Raw genomic sequence first — 20539 nt, 5'->3', positions numbered from 1 at the left:
GCGGGGGCGGAGCGGGGCGGGCACGGCCCCGGATGGAGCAGCGCGGGGAGGCGGCTCCAGCTGCTGCTCCGGCCCCAGCGCCCGCCGCCGCCGCCATTTAGACATCCCGCCGCGGCAGCCAGCGCCGGGACGGGGTGCACGGGAAAGGTTGTGTTGCCGCGGCTGCCGCCGTCATCGTTACCGCCATGAGCCGCCTGTCGCAGCTGCTGCTGCTCGCCCTGCTCGTCTTCCCCGCCGCGCTGCTGTTCGGGGGCGCTCGCGGCGGCCCAGGTGAGGGCGGGCGGGCGTCACTGCCGGCCGCGGGGAGCGGGGCTGGTGGGTGTGCGCGGGGATCTCCGTGGCGCAGCGGGGAGCGGGAGCCGCTCCCGCCGGGCCTGCGGAAGCTCTGCCGGGAGGCGGCGGCTCCGCTCATTCATCGCCCTGGCCGCCCGCGCACGTGGCCGCCGCCGCCGGGGCTCCGTAGCCCGGCCCGGTGCCTGCGGGGCCCCGGCGCCGTCCGGGGGCGCCTGGCGGGTGCAGGGCCCTGCTCCGGCCCGTCCCGGCGCAGCCACCCGCGGTGGCGGGCAGGGCCCTGCGGGCACCGGCCTCGGGCTCGGCCGTGACAGCGGCCCGGGAGAGCCGGCGAGCCCCGCCTGAGGGGGTCTGAGCGGGGTTTGTCCTTCTCCCGCTCGCCCGCGGTGCTGCCTCCCACATTCCCTAGCAGATGCGCTGGCTGCCACCCTGCCTTCCCACCTCGTCTGCCGCCACCCCCCCCCCCCCCCCCCGAGTGTCCTTGGCGACACCGAGGAGCGCTAATCTCTGTTTACGCTGTGGCGTTATCTGATTCACGATCTGGAAATCGCTTTCCTACTACTAAGTTTGGGAAGGCAGGAGAGGTGGGGAAGGCTTCTCGCCCAGCTCCCGCAGTGGGCTGCAGCACGCTCCGTGTGCGAGTCCCTTCCCAGAGCTCTCCGTTCCCGCTGTTGCCACATCATCAGCCCCTCTGACATCCCTCGAAAAGACCGTAAGGGGTCTGAGCGTGTGCTGGGCAGCAGATGGCAAAGGGTGCCTCCAGCCTATCTGTACGCGCTTCAGTTTTAGTTTTAACTCCGCACCTTTATTTGTAAGAATTTTTGTAGAAAGTAAATTTTTTTCACACTTCCAGACTTAAAACATCAAATGAAATCGCGGTAATTAAGGTTTAGGTTAAGTATTGCACATGATCGAGCGAAAGTCTTTGAGTGTGCCTTCTGAAGACGCTTAAGAAGAAAAGTTGTGTTTGCTCTTTCTAGCGCTGAGTGGCTGCTCTTAAGTCCTTGGATACACTTGTCCTGCTCAAGGATTCCTATTTCCCATGAATATTATCAAATATTTCTTTTAAATTTTCTATTTATAACGGCTAGGTCTTTTTTCAGACCCACGTAAATCAGTCATCCATTCGTTTCTACTCTTTCATATTCAGAAAACGTTGCGTTTATTAAAAAAACCCAAACCTGTAGTTTTGTGCACGTGTTTTAGATCTCAGCCTTGCTTGCATGTGCCCTGAACTGCAAACAGACAGAACTTTGTCCTGTGGCCAATTTTTTTATTAATCATATTTGCCCAGTGTTTGAATGTATGAGGTTTGGCTCCACGCAAAGAGGCAGTGGACTATCAGATTGCACTTATCTTGGAGCCTTGTTCTAGGTCACGTTTCTTTTCTGCCTGGTGTCGTGGTTCTGTTGGATATATGGCTATATATGATATTGAGGAGATCATGGTAAAAAAGGCATTCTTCATGTTTCTAAACTTGAATGAAAATAAGTACAAAAAAAAATTGGTAACTTTTTAGGTATGTTTCAAAGTGTTCTGTTATCAGTGTGCTAATAAGTTGTTAGATTTGCTAGTCTTAGAAGGAACACTTCCTAAATTCCTGGCAATAGCAATGCCTTATTTTTACTTTTGTAATTGCAAAATTAAATTATTTTCATACATTAGCATGTTCAAAAATTGAACAATAGCTTTTAAAGTGAGTTGGTTGCCTTCTGCAAGTGTAGGCACTGCTGTGTGAACGCTGAACTTTTTGTCATCCTGTTGTAAATTTTTGATTTTGGACTTAGTGGCAGATAAATGAGTAAGTGAGAGAGTTTTTAGCGGAGGAATAAGGATAAAAGATCAACTCAGACGTCATTTGAATAGGAGGTTTTTCTAACTGAGGCTTCAAAACACTGTATTGGACAGGTTTTTAAGAAGTTCCTCAAACATTGGTTTGAGAATTGTACTTAAACATCAGTATTTTGTTGATTAACTAGACATTTAAAAAGCTTCCTTGTGTTTGCATTTTGTTTTGGTAGGCTCAGGTTTATTAGTTGCAGCTCAAGATGCAACAGAAGATGAGGAAGCTGTGGAAGATACTATAGTTGAAGATGAAGATGATGAAGCTGAAGTTGAAGAAGATGAGCCAACAGACTTGGTAATTGTACATGAATGTTATTTCAAAAGTATGAATTAGATCAGAAGTGCTTGAAGCTGGATAACATAAATAATTGAGTTTACTTACATTGCTTTATTCAGGTAGCTATTTCCATGTATCTGATTAAGCTTGTGTTCAGTTTGAAGTGTCAGAAGGATTTATCATTTCTTTCTGAATTACCAGTTGAAAATCCACATGGTGACAACCTGATTTCTGACTATCAAAACTGTAGGCCACAAAAAAACCCAAAAACCACACCAGGTGAGAGAACCACATTCTTGTAGGAGCCCTGTAGTCCTTTTCTCTCAGAAGCTGCACTTCAGTAAACTGAGAGGAACTTTGGGGGGGTGAAACTACTTCATTCTAGCTTCTTTGATACTATTTTTTAGGGGACAACAGAGCCTTGGTTCTTAGTTAAGCTCAGAATGAAATTTGAAACCCTTGTTAAAAAAAATACAGCTAACTAAATTTACAACACAAATTCAAAAAATTACCCAAAAAATCACAAACAAAAAAGTAAAATGTTTTACATAGTTTTGTGATCTGCTTAGAACAGTTGAGTGTTAAGCTTTGCTAGACACTTAGTGTGCTTAGAGTGGTGCAAAATTTTCTCAAATCTCTGGTGTACATTAAGGAAGTTTGGGATATTAGTAGGAGAAGACATCCGTAATAAAAATGCAGATTGGGTAAATCTGCATTTATGTTGCTACTTGATTCTATGAGATTTTACTACTGTTGTAAAGTTAGTGAGCTTATGGTTGACCAGCTTTGCTAAGTTGTAGAAAGTATACTATGTCAGTACTGACAGAATCTTATTAAAGAATAATATTGGATGTAATTTCCTTTTAATAAATGGTCTGTGACTCAGGTACAAAACGTGGTGCTTTTTAGGCAGTTTCTTTTATTTGTCACTGAAATAAAATATAGGACTTTTCATAGTGTCTTGCAATCAAGATGCTGCATGCTGAGCTCTGGTTCCCTAGTTCATGGTATGTGTATGACTGATCTTGTAGGATTTCCACTGCTTCAGGAGATTAAGCCATTATCTGAGACTGTTCTGTACTGGGTCAGCCTTGTTTTTGTTTGGTGGGGACTGTGATGTTCCCCTTGTGGAAAATAAGCCCTTAATGCTTGCATTTGTCAAATTAAAAAGTGAATCATCACAAGGTGAACTTGAGCAAGTGAGTCCATGGACTTATGTAGTTCCAATAGCCTAGCTATTTCCAGGCATACATAACAATTAACTAATTAAAATTGAATAGAAAGCTGCCTTAAACACTCCCTGTAGTGAAAGTAACTCATTTGTTTTATGGCTGTCTTTATTTTGGAGATGCTTGTTTTCTAAATAGAAGTAGCTTAGATTTGAACACTTAACATTTAGATTCTGTTCTGTTCCTTCCACCCCCAAACAGAAGCTTTACTGATGCTTTTTGATTCTAAACCCTTCAATAGAGTTAAATGTAGTTCAGATTAGTCACTGTGCCAGATGTGAAAAGTAGAAAGATAAATGCTGAAAGGGATGCTCATCAAATCTAGAGGGAGAACAGACCGTGTGCTAATTCTGCAAGAGCAAGATTTGGTACAAATACTTGCCACTGTTGCATGCTTTGATACATGGGATTGTCATGAACCAAGCGTGGTTTTTTGCTTCACTGTTCATTATAGGATTTTTCAAAAAAGTCTCTTGTCTTAGACAGAAGAAAAAGAGGAAGAAGACTTGTCAGGAGAACCTAAAGCCTCACCTAGTGCTGATACAACCATCTTATTTGTGAAAGGTGAAGGTAAGAGTCCTCTGCTAATCTACCACTCTCTTTACTGTTGCTTAGGCTACATCAGTGTTTGCCTAAAACAGTGAAGCTCTAAAACCGCAGTCTGTTCTAGATGCTCTCTGTTTAGAATTGGCTGTGTGTAGTGCAAGAGGTTTCTAATGGTTGAATTTTTTTTTTTTTTTTGTGTGTGTTTCAGACTTTCCCGCAAACAACATTGTAAAATTTCTGGTGGGCTTCACCAATAAGGGCACAGAGGATTTCATTGTCGAGTCTCTGGATGCTTCTTTCCGTTACCCTCAGGACTACCAGTTTTACATCCAGAACTTCACAGCTCTCTCTCTGAACACAGTAGTTCCACCACAGAGACAAGCCACATTTGAGTATTCCTTCATCCCTGCTGAGCCTATGGGTGGTCGTCCTTTTGGCCTGGTTATCAATCTCAACTACAGAGATGCAAATGTAAGCCTGATGCTCTGATTCATTTGAATCTTTCTAGTTCATCTGGAGGTGTCAGGAAGCTACTACTTAGTCAAGTACCTCTCCAGAAAGTGAATGCCTTTCTAGTATTTAAGCAAATCAGTAGATATATAAGCATAGCTAGTGACTGCCTACATGCACTTAAAATTGTATCAGCAGTGGAAGCTGGTGTGCCTTAGAGCTGTAGTAGGCATGAAAATTTTGTTTGTGCTTTCATGTGTTAAGTGTAGCTAGCACAACTTATAACCTTAAGAAAGTCTCGTGCAGGAGTTGCTGCTTTCTAGAATTTCTCCAAAAACATGGAAAAGGTAAACATTTTTGTATGTGTTGAAGAAATGAATTTAAAATGTTCTGTGCAAACTTTGTTCTAGGGCAACGTTTTTCAAGATGCTGTCTTCAATCAAACTGTTACGATTATTGAAAAAGAAGATGGGCTGGATGGAGAAACGTAAGGAGACTGGAGATCCAGGTTTAGTTGGTGCACTGGTAGAACATTGATAGTGCCAGTGAAAATAGTTCTTGTATTGTCATTTTATGGAATGTTAGGTCTGCTGTGTTTTGTTTATTGTGTAGCAGCATTTGACAGGCTGAAAAGATGAACTTTTCCCAAAATTAAGATCTCTATTATTAGTGGGGATCTTCAGAACTGGTACTGTGCCAGTGAGAAGTTTAAAGATGTGCTTTAGCTTAGAGGGCTCAAGCCTGGAATAGGACCCGATGTTATACAGCTACAGAGTTATTCAAAGCTGTTAAACTTTTGTTATGCTACTATGCTTTTTCCTAAGAGTTAAAAGATGCAGAGAGTCCATAGTATCAGGCTGTGGGTCCTGCTGTCAGGACTGGAATAGCTTTCTTCTGGAACACTGCAGTGTAATCTAAGATTACGTAAACCAGAAGATGTATTTGGAGTACCAAATAGCACAGCAAAGAATGACTGAGTTCCTCCAACCCCTGTCTGTAGTATCTTTCAGGAGTGATTTTTTCCAGAGACTTAGGTAGATCTGATACTGAATAACTTTAAAGGATATGCTGTGCTAAAGTGCTTTTAAGTATTGCAGACCTGGAATGGAATTTTAAGTGAAGATGTGTGTTAAAAAAGTTAATCTTCAGAAATACTTGTAGACAGTGCTGAATATGTGAATTGTCTTGCCACGAGTAAAAATTGCCTCTTGATCAAGCCTTCTTTTAAAAAAGATCATCCAAAAGATATAGCTGTTGCATTAATTTGTATTTCTCAAATACAATGGTATAAATTAAAGAGCAGTTGGTCACGTGAAAATGTGTGATAATCTGATAAAGGAGCTCTCAAAACGGTTCAAATACTAGAATCAGTTTGTGTGAATGTCCTGTGAACAGATAATTCCCCTATTACAGGTATTTCAATTAAGTATCTTCTTTAGTTTAACTCCGTAATTTCCTTTGTCATAAATGAGAGTTCAGATCTTCATCTTGGAGCAAGTTCTTTACCTGTAAGTTCTTCAATCTCCAAATCAGTTTTAGCTATAACTTATGTTTACCTTTTCCTAAGTATCAACAGATACTTCAGATAAAATTCTTCAAAACAAACCTGAATGCACAGATTAAGAAAATTGATTTTGTAGGTAGAGTTCTAGCTGTGGAACACAGAGCAAGATAAGCAAAAGCTTTCAAAGCTCTGTTGCAAATTAATAGTTTCTAGCAGTTTTGCAATAGCATGCTAAAAGCATATAGACTTCTAAGGGTCTTAAAAGTGATTAAAGCTGTCACAGACGTAAATATTGCCTATGACCCAATATCTTGAAACTTCCTAATAGTGCAAAAGAATTCTTGAAGTTACTAAATTTCAATATTTATTTATTGTAACATTTTTCTAATTTATACAGCATTTTTCAATTGTTCTGTTGTTCAGAATGAAACTTAAGATTAGAGTTTTTAAAATCCAAGTCAGAATAATTACATGCTAGTTGTTGAAACTTTAGTTTCCGACTCCTTAGGTATTTTCCCCACTTGCCCCATACAGAAGTTCTTGGGAAAGATTAAGTGGATGTGTGGCTGAAGTTAGGCCTAATTTCTATGCATGCCTCTTCATAAACTCTCTTTAAAACTTGGCGTTTTTAGTTAATGGTTTCTTAAACTGTTTTTCAAAGGATCTTCATGTACATGTTTCTCGCTGGACTTGGTCTGCTGGTCATTGTTGGCCTACATCAGTTACTGGAGTCTAGGAAGGTGGGTAGTGTGTTGTCTGTGTAGTTGTTAATACAAGTCCTTTCTGATGTGAAAAGAAAGCAATTCAGTGATTGCTTCTGGCATATGCTGGTAAAGGTAGAAGATTTATTTTTAGAACCTTAGAGGTTACTTGGGAAACTAGAGCATTCTTAAAAATTGTTCCTAATGGAAGATATTGTGATTTGCTGAGCCCCCTGCCCTTTGGGTCTGCCCTTTGGCTCCACTCTGAAGTGGTTGAGTTGGAATACCTTCTAATCACTGGATGTCTGTGTCTACTGATTGAGTACTTACTGGGTAGATTTTCCCCATGCTCTCTATTTCTGCCTATTAGTTTAATCCAGGTCAGACTTCAGGGAGAAACAGCTGTCAGTCCTTTATTTAGTTCTTAGCAAAGCTTTGCCATTATGTTGATTATTTAGCAAGGTCAGGTCGCATGTGAATATATTGTGCTAATCTGAGAAAGCAAAATGAAACTTGTCATCACAAAGTTTGACTAATCATCAGCAAAAGATAGAATGAATTTGCCCAGGTATGCATGAAATCTTGGTGCCTTTATGTGGAGTAAGTGTTGTAAGGTACAGAGCTTAGGGGAATAAATTGCCAATGACAAAGACAGCCGTGTACATTGACTAGCCTTAAGTTTGTACCTTAGTGAAATAATTGTAATTCACTAGATGTAGCCTCTTTAGTAATTTCTAATACCTGAGCTATCCAGGTCTTACTTATAAGAAAAATCTTTTCTTCTTTCTTGAATTTTTAGAGGAAAAGACCGGTACAGAAAGTAGAGATGGGAACATCGAATCAGAATGATGTTGATATGAGCTGGATTCCCCAAGAAACTTTAAATCAAATAAGTAAGTAGTCTGCCTTTCACAAGCTACACTGTAACAAACTTAACTTGACCAGTTAATTGTAACTGAGTAAGTAGTTGATACCAATTTCTTAGAGGAGCATGTATCTCCTAGGGAATAACAAATTGTCTCAAGCACTGTGTTTAAGGATCAGGTTATTACTTTAACAGCCTTCAACAGCCTTTAACATTCCTTCAACTTCATTGGTTGATAAAATAATGACTATTGGTGACTTTTACAATCTGTTCTGTAGAATATTTTTCAACAGTGTAAGATCTCTACCCAAAACCTGGATTGCAAAGATGGTTTAACTAGGAGAAAGTAGCTGTCATCTCAAGAGTTTCTGTGTGTTGTTTGGAAGTTTACCTATAGACCAAAGTCTTAAGTAAGCATTAGAAGTGTATTTTAACAAAAGCCACGTTAATACTTGTTATTGATGTCTTCACAAATCCAGAAGTTCTACTTGATACCTGAAATGCCAACATGAAACCCAATATCTGATTTCTTTAGACTGTGGATATTTCTAACTTCTCTTACTCTTTCTTCTCTTTTGCTTTCCCATGGTTTCAGTGCAGAGTAGAAGAGGTGAGGCAGACTCTTGTGAGCTGCAGAGTGAAAAGTGCTTAATGTGTTGTCTGTGTAATAATTAGGCATGGATAGAAGTGCAGCTTCCTGCATGCTGTGACTGATGATGTAGCATGAGCAGGGAAAGATGCAGAACAGATGCACTCAATGGCATGCCTTTTATATACTTCTAAATTTATGTTTTCATGTATTTTGTGGATATATTTCTTGTTATATTGTAGAAACATAGTTTCAGTAGAATATTGTTGTCTTCTCTCAGGGTTCCCAGAATTTTTTTTCTAAAAGGCAGGTGTTTATCTTGCCTTCCCCACTTACCTTGGTGTATCAGGCTGATAAACTCCTGTCATCAGTAGCAGTCATGGTGTAAGGTGAGAAAGCCTCAGTAAAGTGCATCCTACATGAGATGCAAAGAGTTAGAAAACACTTTGCAGGAGCCGCCCTTACTTGGCAAAAACTGCTGTTTTGATCAAATAAGCAAGCATATTCTGAGCTTCATTTGGTGCAGAAGGGCTAGAGGCCTTAGCTGTAATATGAAGTTATGACAGGAGTGGATGACTTTGTGCTTTTTAAATTTCTTTACCATTTTTTACAGTACTTACACAACATAAGTATAAAGACTAGTGCTTTACTTGTGAAGATAAAAGCTTTCTTGTACACTTTCTTCTGTGAGACACTAGAGTAGTATAAAATCCAGACACAAGAATTTGAAAAGCCTCAATCTATCAAGAACAACTGAAGGTCTAAATGCTAATTTTTGCTAAAGAACAAGCTGATTTTAAAAGGGTTCAAATTCTGGTAATGTTTGGGCCCTGCCATCATCCTTTTCTTGAGCCAAGGAGGTATTCATGTCCTAATACTTGAAATTTAGGAAAAACTAATAGTTAAATCGTTCTTAAATGTGGTTTTCTCAGCTCCAGGTTAGTTTCAGTTAGAACTCTGCACTAGAATTCTTTAAAATACATGACCTTCAAGATCTCAGATATTCTTGACTTTTTTGTTATTGACACTTCATGCTGTACTGATTAGCCTGTAAGGGCATGATGGCTGCTCCTTGTGTTTGCACAAACTCTAAACAGGGAGGATATAGGCGATTGTTCTGTTTAAGAGAATCAGTCACCAGATACACTTAGCAATCACTTCAGCACCTCATGCAAAGTATTGAAGCTTCTCTGCAATAATCACAGAACCATAGAACGGTTTGGTTTGGAAGGGGCCTTAAAGATCATCCAGTCAAATTTGGATGCTTCCTGGAAAAGTGCAGTTTTCCGCAACAAAGACACTTTTCTTCTGCTGTTAGTTGTGTGAATGTGGAGATATTACATGCAAGACATAGCTGTCTAAAGACGAGTCAATCTTACATTCTTCAGGCATGTAAACTCAAGGCAGTGGTCATCGAAATAATTCATTTAACTTTCTGAAAGTGTAATTACTGAACATGAACATTTTCTAAGCAGCAGAACCTGCAGTTTTGCATAGGGAGGGTTTTGGGTTTGGGGTTTTTTGCATTTTAGTAACTGGCAAATAGAACAAACCTTACCCTGTTGTTGCATGTTACAGAATGGAATAGTGGGTTTTTTTGTTACCTTCTGTTTAGGGTGCTGGTAGTTCAAAAGCCTTAACAAGTTGTTTGAACTGGCTTCTTTGTGGTGATGCATTGCACTAGAAGGGCAGCTTGTGTTGTGTTTGGGACGAGAAAAATACATGCTCATGTAAAAATTGCAATTGATGCAACCATCTCTCTTTTTTTCTTTTTAATCTAGATAAAGCCTCACCGAGGAGGTTGCCCTACAAGAGGGCACAGAAGAGACCAGTGGGCTCTGATGAGTAATGTTAACTAGTGCAACAGTTGAACCTTTACTAATTCTGCCTGTTTGGTTTTTTTGGATTGGAGTAGTGCAGAGAACCCATATCACCATAAGGAAAATACTGCTAAACATTTGGACTGAACAGATTAACTGAATGGTGTTAATATTACTGAAAATGCACTTCTCTTTTAATTTTTTTTTTCAATTGTTGGGGGTCGGGGGGAGGTAGCCATTAAGATTTGTGCCTGCGTGTGTAAGCAGTTGGTCTTAACAGAAACATGTTACCTGAAATGTGCCTTTAGAGTTCTTTGTAATGCTGGCTTGTCATCTGTACATTGTCATTGAAGGATTTTCCTCCTCTCCCTAATCTGAATGTCTGGTGACTTTAATCTGTCTTGATTGTATCATATCTGTATCAGAAGCTGAATGCATTGTTCTTGTTCAGCGAGTGACATTACTCTTTACAAGGTGCGCACACTGCAGTTTGTGTGTGTGGTCCTGTCTCAGTGGCCAGGCACTGATCATCTCAACTTCTGCATCGTTTTCATTCTAAAGGCACAATTGGGTATAGCTGCTTGTAGTGGTAGATATTTTGCTGCTGTTTTGATCTGGGCATGCAGTGACCTAAAAATCTGAACTTAGCTGCATAGATGCTAGGAAGACTCTTGCACAGCAGCAGAACTTGTGAAGCATGGAATTCGTGTGCTGAATTGGTATTACTTCATAAATTTCTTTTTTATACCCAGTTTGTTAAATGGTTAGTTATTGAATCGTGCCAGCATCTTAGGTATTCAGATTATAGTGGTAGTTCTGCAATGTTTACTCAAGAAACTGTTGAATAAGTCAGAACAACTTTTCAGTGAGTTCTTGGTTCTCTCTCCTAAGAACTAGAATGTCATATGTATCAAAATGCCCATTTATTTTTTAAAGCTTTACAAGGATTTGCTGTACACACTTGAAACTGGATTTGAAAAACAGTTGGCTTCAAATAATTCTTTTTATTGGCAAACTATTTAATTCATCCTTTACAATTTTTAAATCTGAGACATCTTTACACTGGTCAGTACATTGGTCTGAGGTTTTTTTCACTTTGTCTTTCTTAACTAGTAACACAGGTGCATATTCATCACTAGCTGCATGTTAGTTCACTAGTCAAGCAGAAAAAAAATCAAAGTCAAGTATGCTGAATCAAAACAAGATTTTCTTTTGTGGCTTACATGATTACCAGGTACTGAGGTACTGATCCACATCCACTGTATTCAGTATTTGACTGACAGGGAAAAGAGCCAATATGCAGAACATGTTTGCTTGGATAAGGCTTGAACTCAACTGCCTCTCTTCCTATGTCTGAATGCTATCTGAAAGCTTGTTGAGTTCAGGGAGAGGCGTAGATTTGAGGCCTCTGGTGTCTTCTTTTCCTCCCTTTTCTGATCCCCATCTGTGAAAATGCCCGTTTAGTTCCACACTTGGTCTGCAGGGACTGAATTTCTGAGCTGATAAATGCTGAGTGATCCTTCCAAGTCCTGCCAAAGTGTGTTTGAAGCATCTAGGCTCTGAAACTACCTGTGCTGGCATTATTTTGTTACATGCTTTGCCAGAATGAACTGTGAAGCTGTTCTTGACTCATACTGCTATGGAAGAGATGCTTTGTTCAACTTCCTGAAAATGCAGCTTGTCCAGGCAGAATATTTTTTGCAGTTAAGGTTGCTTAATTGTCAGTCAAATCATTTAGGAAACAGCTGAATGCTTCCCTCATAAGGGGTACCTCCACTCAAGTTGTGTGGAACAGCTTTAGTTGCCTTTGGTGATATAATCTGACCGGTTCTGTGGTAGACTTGCAGGCTTTTATTCCAGCTTGCATTGATTCAGCAGAGTGTTTATGGATTAACTGCTTCCTGTGCTAAAGCCCCATAGTGATTGCAGCACCTGATGCACTGAACTTGGAAGTTCCCTCTCTTGGATTATGTCTCTAACCTGGCATTGAGAGGGATTTTTTTCACTTTCTTGTCATAGGTTATCTTGAACTGTATACTCTTAATTCTTCCCAAGTTTTAAAGGTACTCTTTAAGGGGGTGGTGATGATACAGTGCTATGCCAGGAAAAAAGACAAAGGATCAGAACAGGGGATATTAATTTGTAATATCCTAGTTTTATTTGTACAAATAAGAAGTATGTATTTGAAGGCTGAGTTCTCTTTTCTGCACTCAGTGGCTGACTTCCAAATGCTTAAGTTCTAAGCATGAAAGAAGAGAGAAGACAGCTTCCCCTGGAATCAGAAGTGGGAAAGTCCAGGTGTACCAAGGCGGTTGTTCTGATGATACTACTTGGAATTCACTGTAGATGGTTCATAGTGACTTTCTTAGCCAGAAGCAGTTCATAAGAGCAGGGGCCAGTAGACCACTGCTGCTCATGATGAATGTCATAACATTTTTTAATTACTTGTTTCTCATGAATTTGCTGTAGTTGAAAGTTAGCAGTAACATTCCAGCATGCAGCAGTAACTGTGCTTTGGCATCTCTGGTGTTATTTCTAGTGGATAAGCCAGTCTATTACACTCAGTTTTCTTAAATTGGGGGTGTTGCTTTATCCTGTTAGTTAGAAACTTTTATTTTGGTACTTGAATTTTCTACTCAGTTTTTAAACAGGGCTGGCTTAGTGTCACAGGTATGTTGCTGGATATCAATATCATTATTATTATTATTATTACCAGCTGAGTAGAGTGTAGTTTTGCTACTTAAAGATGAGACAGCAGCGATTCTGCCTGTCTCTGCCACCCATTTCCATTTGGCAGCACAAGCATCTATATAATCCAGCATTCTTACCAGTTCTCAGCCATTTTAACTACACTGCCACACAACTGCTCCTGGGGGGTTCTGAGAAGAGTGGTAACTGTGAAAGAAGATGTGGGATAGGGTTTCTTTATTAGTAAAAGATGTTAACATGAGGGCAAATGAACTATGGGCTTAGAGTGAAGGACCTCTGTGAATTCCCTTCTCACAGCTCCTTAACTTACTCAAAAAATTATGAAGACCTAACAATTCTACACTTGGAGTTGGAAAAGCTTTAGAGTTTACATCTACAGAGGGAGCAAAGCATTAATTTAGGCTACCCTTGAACTGCATGTGATACCTATAGCCCTCTGTATGCTGTCTGCTTGCTGGCAGCAGTTCATTTTTTTCCCCACTATCCTTCAATCAGAGAAAGAAGAGTAGCTGCTGTCAGACTAAATGACAGAGGTTCATTCTCCACGTACAAAATTATTAAATTTTAGGCTGTGGAGCTGTGTGGAACAGCCTAGAGATGGCAGTGCTTCTGCTTGTTCTAAAACATTTATGCTGAACAGCTTCCTTAGCTTGGAAAAGGTATAATCAAAAGTATCATTTACTGGTTATTCCTAGAATGCATGGTGCTAAACATAATATTGCAGGTGAGAGCCCTGAATCCAGGGAAGTCACATGCTAAAGTAGGCTGGTTGTCCTGTTTTTCACTGTGCTTGATGTACCGAGCAGTAGAGAGTCTGTTCTCTTTTCTTCTCCAAAGGAAGGACAGTACCTACCTCATAGAGTGACATAAGGGCTGTTTCAAGAGCGTTTTGAAGTTATTTGAGACTTGCACAATACACTTCCATGGAGATAGTAAGACACAGCACTAGTGTAGATGGTTGGCAGCTGTACACATAGATCCATACTGTACTAATTTAATCCCCTCACTGACCAGAATTTAGCAGCTTTACACTTTGACATTTCTAAAATATGCAGAGGAGTTGCAGTTAACATACAGAGGAGAGCAAAACCAGAAAGATCTCTTAGTTTCTGCAAAAGTTTATAGGTGGGCTAAGTAACATTCTCCTGACATTTTTCCATTTATCTCTAAATTTTCCCAGGGATTTTTTCTAATCAGTTGATACAGATGATTGTTTATGTATCTGCAATCAACAGTCAATTTAAGAATGACTGATTGTTTTGGATGATTAAGTTCAGGTGATGTACTGCAACTGAAGTGTTAAATTATCATTTAATTTCTTACCTGCTGACTTGCATTTGTAAGTGAGATCAGATCTCTTGAAAACAGCTGCAGGTTTTTTGTAAAGTATATTTGATTTTTTTTTTCTTAGCATTGTGTAGCTTTTTTTTTTTTTTAATAAAGCATGAGTATGGCACCAAAAAAAGGCCTTTTCCTTGATAAGCAATTGGTAGTAGCAAATATGCAAAGTGTGAAAACATGCCATTCTTAAAAATCTGCCTTTCTACCTGTGTAATTGGAATGGAAATAATATTGAGCAAGTACTCTGTGGTGTTTCAAACAATGCACTAATAATTAAGATTGGAATTACTTTAAGGGAGGGCCCTGGGAAAATGTTCATTAAATTCCTGAATCCTGTTTGGTTAAAAGTGAGCCTTAATGCCCTGCATTTCTAGAAAGAATAACCTCTTGTTAAAGCACAGGCACTGTAAAAAGGATCTGTTAAGATGCTTAAAGGTTGCTGAAGCACAAGGCCAAATCCTTACAGTTTTTATGTTCATGCTGTTGCGTGACCAAGCAAACCCTCACATTCCATGCAGTAACTCTGAAAATAGCAGTTCCAGCAGGTGTTCTGCATCCAAACATAAGAAGGTAAGACTTCTTGGGGGAAAAAAGCCGACAAAAAAGGCTTAAAAATAAAGGATGCTGGGACCCCTGTATTTGTGAACTGTATCTGTGGATAAAAGACAGAAAACAATTAAAAGCACATGTATTGATGTACTTTTAGGTCCCAGAACACACAAAAATATCTTTAGAATTTGAAGCCTGTCTCATCTTTGACTGAAAAGATCAAGATAGATAGGTTGCAATAGCTGGCTTAGAAAGAACAAATACCAAGACCAAGATGAGGTCCCAGAAATCTGTCTGGCTATCTCTTCTGTTCCCTCATATAACTAGTCTTGGCTATAAATTTATAGTTACCAAGATACAGTAAAATTCCAGCATTACAACACTCCAGTCCCTTAGCCTGTGAGGCAAAGCTGAAATTTAACCTGCCTTTCCTCATCACTCTCAATCTCCTCAGCCTATGTGGAAATCATAACTGAGTTTTCCCTTTGTCACTTAAATTCACATAACGAATCTGTCACTTGAGAGCTGTCTCTTTCACACAGCAAACAGAACACTTGGTCTCACAATGGTCTGAACAGATTTTCAAGAGAACCCCACAGTCTGTGTTCTAGTAAAGGAGTTTCAGTCTGGCGCTGCAGGGCCTGGGTGGAGCTAAACTGTATTTTCCATATACATGAGGCTGCAGTGGTGGAGCTTGTGTGATTTAAGAGTATTAACCCCAGAGATAAAATCCTGGATTCACTAGATGGAAATTATTACAGCCAGCAGTTCTCAGTTCTGCCAGCTGAGGGATCTCCCAAGCCTGTCACAGCTGCTTCTCATAACAAAGAGAGCTTTAGCCCCTTCCCAAAGTGCAGTATCTAAAGGGAGGGCTCAGACAACTGTGTCTGCCTTTCTAAATCGTTCTATGCTGTATCTTGGCCACTGAAGTAAGTCTGAGCCCTGCACTTCTGTGTGCTGTTCAGAAAATAATTGGTAAATGTGAAGCTTGAACTCAGAAAAGCTGTAAATGCTGGTGTCTGGTATTTGCCACCAAAAAAATTCAGGGCTATAGCCACCTACAGGGTCAGGCAGAGGAATTGCAGAGGTAGAGCTTACAGTGACACACTGACTCTGGCACCTGGTGTTTGGCTCCACAGCCGGTTTTCCTTAGAAGTCAAATTGAATTGGATCTCTTAATCCCATGTGCACCTTGACCACATTCAGACACAGACAGATAGGTTCCCATTCAGCTTTTCCATGCAAGCTGAATCAAAGAGCCCATCCTGTTCAGAACACTGAAGGAACTCCCTTGGCAGAGCCTGGATCTACAGCCCTGAAGAAGCAAGCAGTGTGGACTTGATCCCAGACTCAGCTGGCAAGTTTTCCACCCATATGTTTTCAAGTGTGAAAGAATGAACAAACACCCTGTTTTCATCAGGAGTCTACACAGCAAGGAGGGCAGTTAAAATACCCTGCAAGTTTCCATTAGAAAGGAAAAGCTGGAATTCAAATAGCATCTGATTACTGTTGAGCATGGTATGGCAAACATTGCCACCAAAATAACAGGTTATATTTAGAAGCAAGTTCAAATACCCTAAAACACTTGATTTGGAAGTGTGTCATATTTTCCTTAGAGCCAGTATTTAAGGCTTGGTTATTGCTTGGTTGGTTGTTAATAGTGGTTCGTTCACAGAGCATGAAACTACTTCTCACAGCTGGAAATGACATTTTGCCCAACTAATCCTAACTTGTTGCTGCTATAAAGCAAGTTGGAAAGCAGGAAGCACATCTCGTTCTTAGGCACCACAGGAAAGAAAAAAAAAGCAGCAGGATTTAGTTTGTATTTTAGAAAACACACTACTCAGGGACCTTTCCAGCACTGTAGTAGCCTGGCAGATTGCAGTTCTGCAGCATTCCATTACCACCACCCCAGCTGAAGGTACACCAAGGATGAAGAACGAGGCTTCAGTCACAGTCGTGCAGCTGGAACAATCACTCAGTAGTTTCTCTTCGTGCTCATGCAGGGCAAGACATTCCCTCAAGGTTCTCCTGAGGCTGAACTCCTGCTCCTGGGCAAAGCATCTCGCTGGGTGTCATTTACTGTTCCTTTAGTGAGCTGCAGCATTCCTTGTGGTTACTCCTTTCCTTTCACTGGCAATCCCCAGGGACCATCATCCCCAGAACTGAATGGAGCCAGATGTCACTGATGCACTGCAGTGGGGAATAAGTACAGGCCACCAAGGAGCTGCTGACAAACTGCAAAACATCCCTCAGCTGCAGTTCAGTAAAACACTGCCTGAAGGAACTGGTGGAGAAGATGTTATCACTTTTAATTAAGTATTGTTCAAATTAGGTACCTTAATTTTTAAGCAGGTGTTTTGCAGCTGCTAAAGAGACTCTTATGGTTCAGAACAAGTTAAAAACTGCCGAAGAGGTGTGTTCACAAAAAGTAATAACCAAATGCATTAAAGGCAGCATGTGGCTCTGCATCCTGTTCCAGAATGTATTACCATGGGGTGCCCAGGTTGCTCACTTCTCCAGATCCCTCCCTTTCCCTCACCTACAGCTCTGGCTCATTTTCTAGTGAGTTCTGGGTCTTGGGTAGTTATGCTAGGCAGCCTCTGTGGTTTCAGCTCCAAGATACTGACAGAGAGTGATGTAGACACAAGATCAAAGATCAGACTCACTATTGTGGTGCAGACTTCACTGAGTGCTGTATGTATGCAGGCAGGTTGATTCTTCGATTTTCCCTGGCTGTGGAGTATTGTGGACCTGATGCATGTAACCTTGGAGGCTGTAAAGCTTTAGTCTTGCAGGCATCTTGAAGGCAGCATATTAAATGATGTTAAATGTCCTGTCACAAAAAAAGGACTTTTCTGGCAAAGTGTGCAAATCTAGGAGTGCTGGATCCCATTCAGCAGCAGCGCATGCAGTTGGACATGAGAGAACACACCCATGTGCTGCCTCCTCCCCAGCTGCTGCCCGGAAGCACCATGCATCAAGTAGGGCTGTGCTTTGGTAGAATTAAACAGCAATGGCAAAGATTACAGCCTCTGTTTGCAGCCAGGTTTTGTCCATCAGTTTCCCCTTCCCAAGCTTGAGTTGCAAAAACTTGGGAGGAGTATTGGTCAAAGGCAGCCTGCATCTCACAGCTAGCACTGCCATCACCCCAAATAAAGTACAGATACTTATTTTGGGTGCAGATTCCTTGGAAGCCAGATGCTGCTCATTGAAAACAACAAACCTAGGCTGTCATTCTCTGCAGGATGAGATAACAGGAGATGGGAGGAAAGGCTAACACACCAACTGCTTTTGTTACCCAAATACAACTCTGTGTCTGAGGGCAGGAGCCCACAGTCCTGAGCACACACGTTCACAGGAGCATTTATTTCTGCTGTTCCACATACCCCAGTGCTCAGGTCAGGCCCTGTCGTGGAGCCACTGGCCCCTCTTGGCTGACATTCTGTCCCAACCTTGGCACATTTTTACGAGCAGCAGGGCCGTGCTCCACGTGTGGTTACAGGCTAAAAATTACAGACGGAAAGTCAGCCCACAGCAGCGCTGGCCTTCACCGCATTAACCTCTGCCTGAGAGATTGTGAAAACAGATCAGGCCTTTCATGATGAAAAGCCTTTTCTCCAGCAGATCCCTCTTATTTACTGCCTCCCATTAACTGATGTTCATAAACTGCTTCACAACCCCTCTGCTGAAAGGCTCTAGAGAAGTTCAAGTGCTTTCACAACAGCGTATCCCAAACACCCATCGTCCAGAGTTTCCTCATACACTCCTGGCAGTTTTCCCTGCCAAACAAGAGACAGATCTGGCACAAGAGAAATAAACAAGCACAGCAAAGGAGAAAGCTATTTTCAGTTCCTATTAGTTGGAGGATTGCTACAACATTTTCTACTGCATTACGCAGTAAGGTTGGGTGAGCCAGAGAAGTCTTCCCACTTACTATTGTTTAATATATGAAAAACTCCTGCTTCCTTTTTGTGAGGATTTTTTTTTTTTAAATTCTGGGAGGGGTCTTGAGAAGTGAAAGTAGGCAATCCTAGAATTTTTGAAAAGTCTCAGTAAAGCTTCTCAACTTTATTTAGTTTCACTTCTACAGGGTGATTTCAGGCACCTCTTGAAATGAAGGCATCAGAGCCCCTTACCTGGCAATACCCTGGAGGTTTATATCTTCCCAGAGAGATCAGTCAAGCTTGTCATCTGTCAGGCAGCCCATTACCACTGGCGCATATGTGCAGGTCACATATCACTTACCTGGGGTGACACTTGCATACAACAACAGCAAAGTAGATGTTCCTGTATCTTTTGGGCATCCATTCTGCGCAGTGACCTGCCAGCAGTCTGTGTCTTCACTGCTGCCTTGGAGCAGGCCGCCTGCCCTCTGCCTCTCCACCCTTTTTCTCCCAGGTACTAACTGGGTCCTTTTTGAAAAACAAAACCAAACCAAAACAAAAAAAATCCTTCTGGAAGAAACAGCCTCATAAACATCATTTTACAATACAGAACTTGATGTTACTTAAAAACAACTTTCTCCTTACCCACAGCCCAACCTTCACCCCTCCCCTTGCTTTAAATAGGCCTCCCTGCCCAGGTGAGGCCACTGATGAGGCCTGGCAGCCCACAGGGGTGGTGCTCTTGCAGTTTCTGCACCTTTTGTAGTGGTGCAGCTGGTGACAAATCCTAAAATCACCAAATAATTCTGTCCCAGAGCCCTCCTCCCTGTGCTGTTCTCCCCCTGCCCTTCCCTCCAGTCCTCTAATAGTTCCCAAGAAATACATGCACACCACTGGACAAGTGAGTCCCTAACTTGTCATAGGGCCAAGGGCACACACCTTCTGTGTCTGACACCACCTCATCCTGTGGGAGAAACACCTTGGGCTTAATTGGCAAAAATCATCCTTTCAGGACTGGTGAGAAGAGTTTAGATCACCTAAAAATGCATTCCCTGAAACTGCATTGCAAGAACACAATTCTCAGCTGAGGGGACAAGGAAGGACACCCTGGAGGCTGTGTTGAGAAATGCCAAGAGGTCTGAATTTGCTGAGTGCAAGACCCTGCACCTGCAGGAGACACTTCAGGCTCTAGCAGGGGCTCCATGAACAAACCACTATTCCTCTTAATGTCCTTCAAAACCAGAGGAACGAACTGTGACCATACATACCCTCAGCAGAGCTGTTGGCTCAGGAACCCCAGCTGTGCTATTCCTCCTGTCATTTTGGGGTTGTTTCCAGTTTTTCTAATCCTGTGATCCAGCATGGCACTAACTGCCCAAGACTAGGGAAATCCTTTGATCCACCAGCAAATCTGCAGGTACCAGCAGTCACCAGTTTCCAGATGGGGACAACAGTATGCTCCTGGATGTTTGTTTCCCCTGTTCCCTGAGTGTGGACATGAGGACATGGAGCAAGGAGGGCAGCTCCAGTGTGGGGCTGGTGGCCAAACCCAGGAACTGGAGAGCACACCCAGGACTCCAGGAATCACTGCAGTGATGTGGTGTTTTCCAGCCTGCAGAGCACACACAGCCAGGTGACCCATCACATCCCCAGCTCAGACATCACACAATCTAGGATGCAGATATGTGTGCACATCATGCCATCCCACTAACAGTTAGACCTTTCCTCATACACACTCTTCCCCCTTCCCAACCTCAGACCATTTTTCATGGAACATCTAGCTCCTCCCTGACATGGAGGTTTGCAAAATCTAAGTCAATTCCTTTATTTCCAAACAGATTGGAGCCCAAATCCCAGCATCTCCCTCATTGCTCCTTTGGCTGTTGCAGTGCGGGTGCAGTCTCTCCCCTGCACAGTAATTCCTGCCGAGGAAGGG

At 41.8% G+C, this 20539-nt stretch overlaps 1 protein-coding gene across 2 annotated transcripts; it reads left to right on the top strand.

Annotated features, from left to right (window-relative positions):
• The first annotated feature begins 31 nt into the window (after positions 1-31).
• Positions 32-11135, top strand: SSR1 (signal sequence receptor subunit 1). Of its 2 annotated transcripts, none has more exons than XM_066187745.1 (8): positions 32-270; positions 2313-2431; positions 4125-4212; positions 4397-4659; positions 5049-5125; positions 6804-6882; positions 7643-7736; positions 8304-8389. In XM_066187745.1, exons 1-8 carry the CDS (start codon positions 186-188, stop codon positions 8381-8383), a joined length of 885 nt encoding a protein of 294 aa, XP_066043842.1. In that variant the 5' UTR covers positions 32-185; the 3' UTR covers positions 8384-8389. The 2 variants fall into 2 exon arrangements, with proteins under 2 accessions (XP_066043842.1, XP_066043851.1); XM_066187754.1 differs by lacking the exon at positions 8304-8389 and adding an exon at positions 10079-11135 and having other exon boundaries at positions 39-270.
• Positions 11136-20539: the final 9404 nt, after the last annotated feature.

This window comes from Chamaea fasciata, unplaced genomic scaffold (genome assembly GCF_029207755.1).
Source record: "Chamaea fasciata isolate MVZ Bird 193981 ecotype frontalis unplaced genomic scaffold, bChaFas1.0.hap1 SCAF_1, whole genome shotgun sequence".
NCBI classification, from domain to species: domain Eukaryota; kingdom Metazoa; phylum Chordata; class Aves; order Passeriformes; family Sylviidae; genus Chamaea; species Chamaea fasciata.
This window is presented reverse-complemented; position numbering and strand designations above follow the sequence as displayed.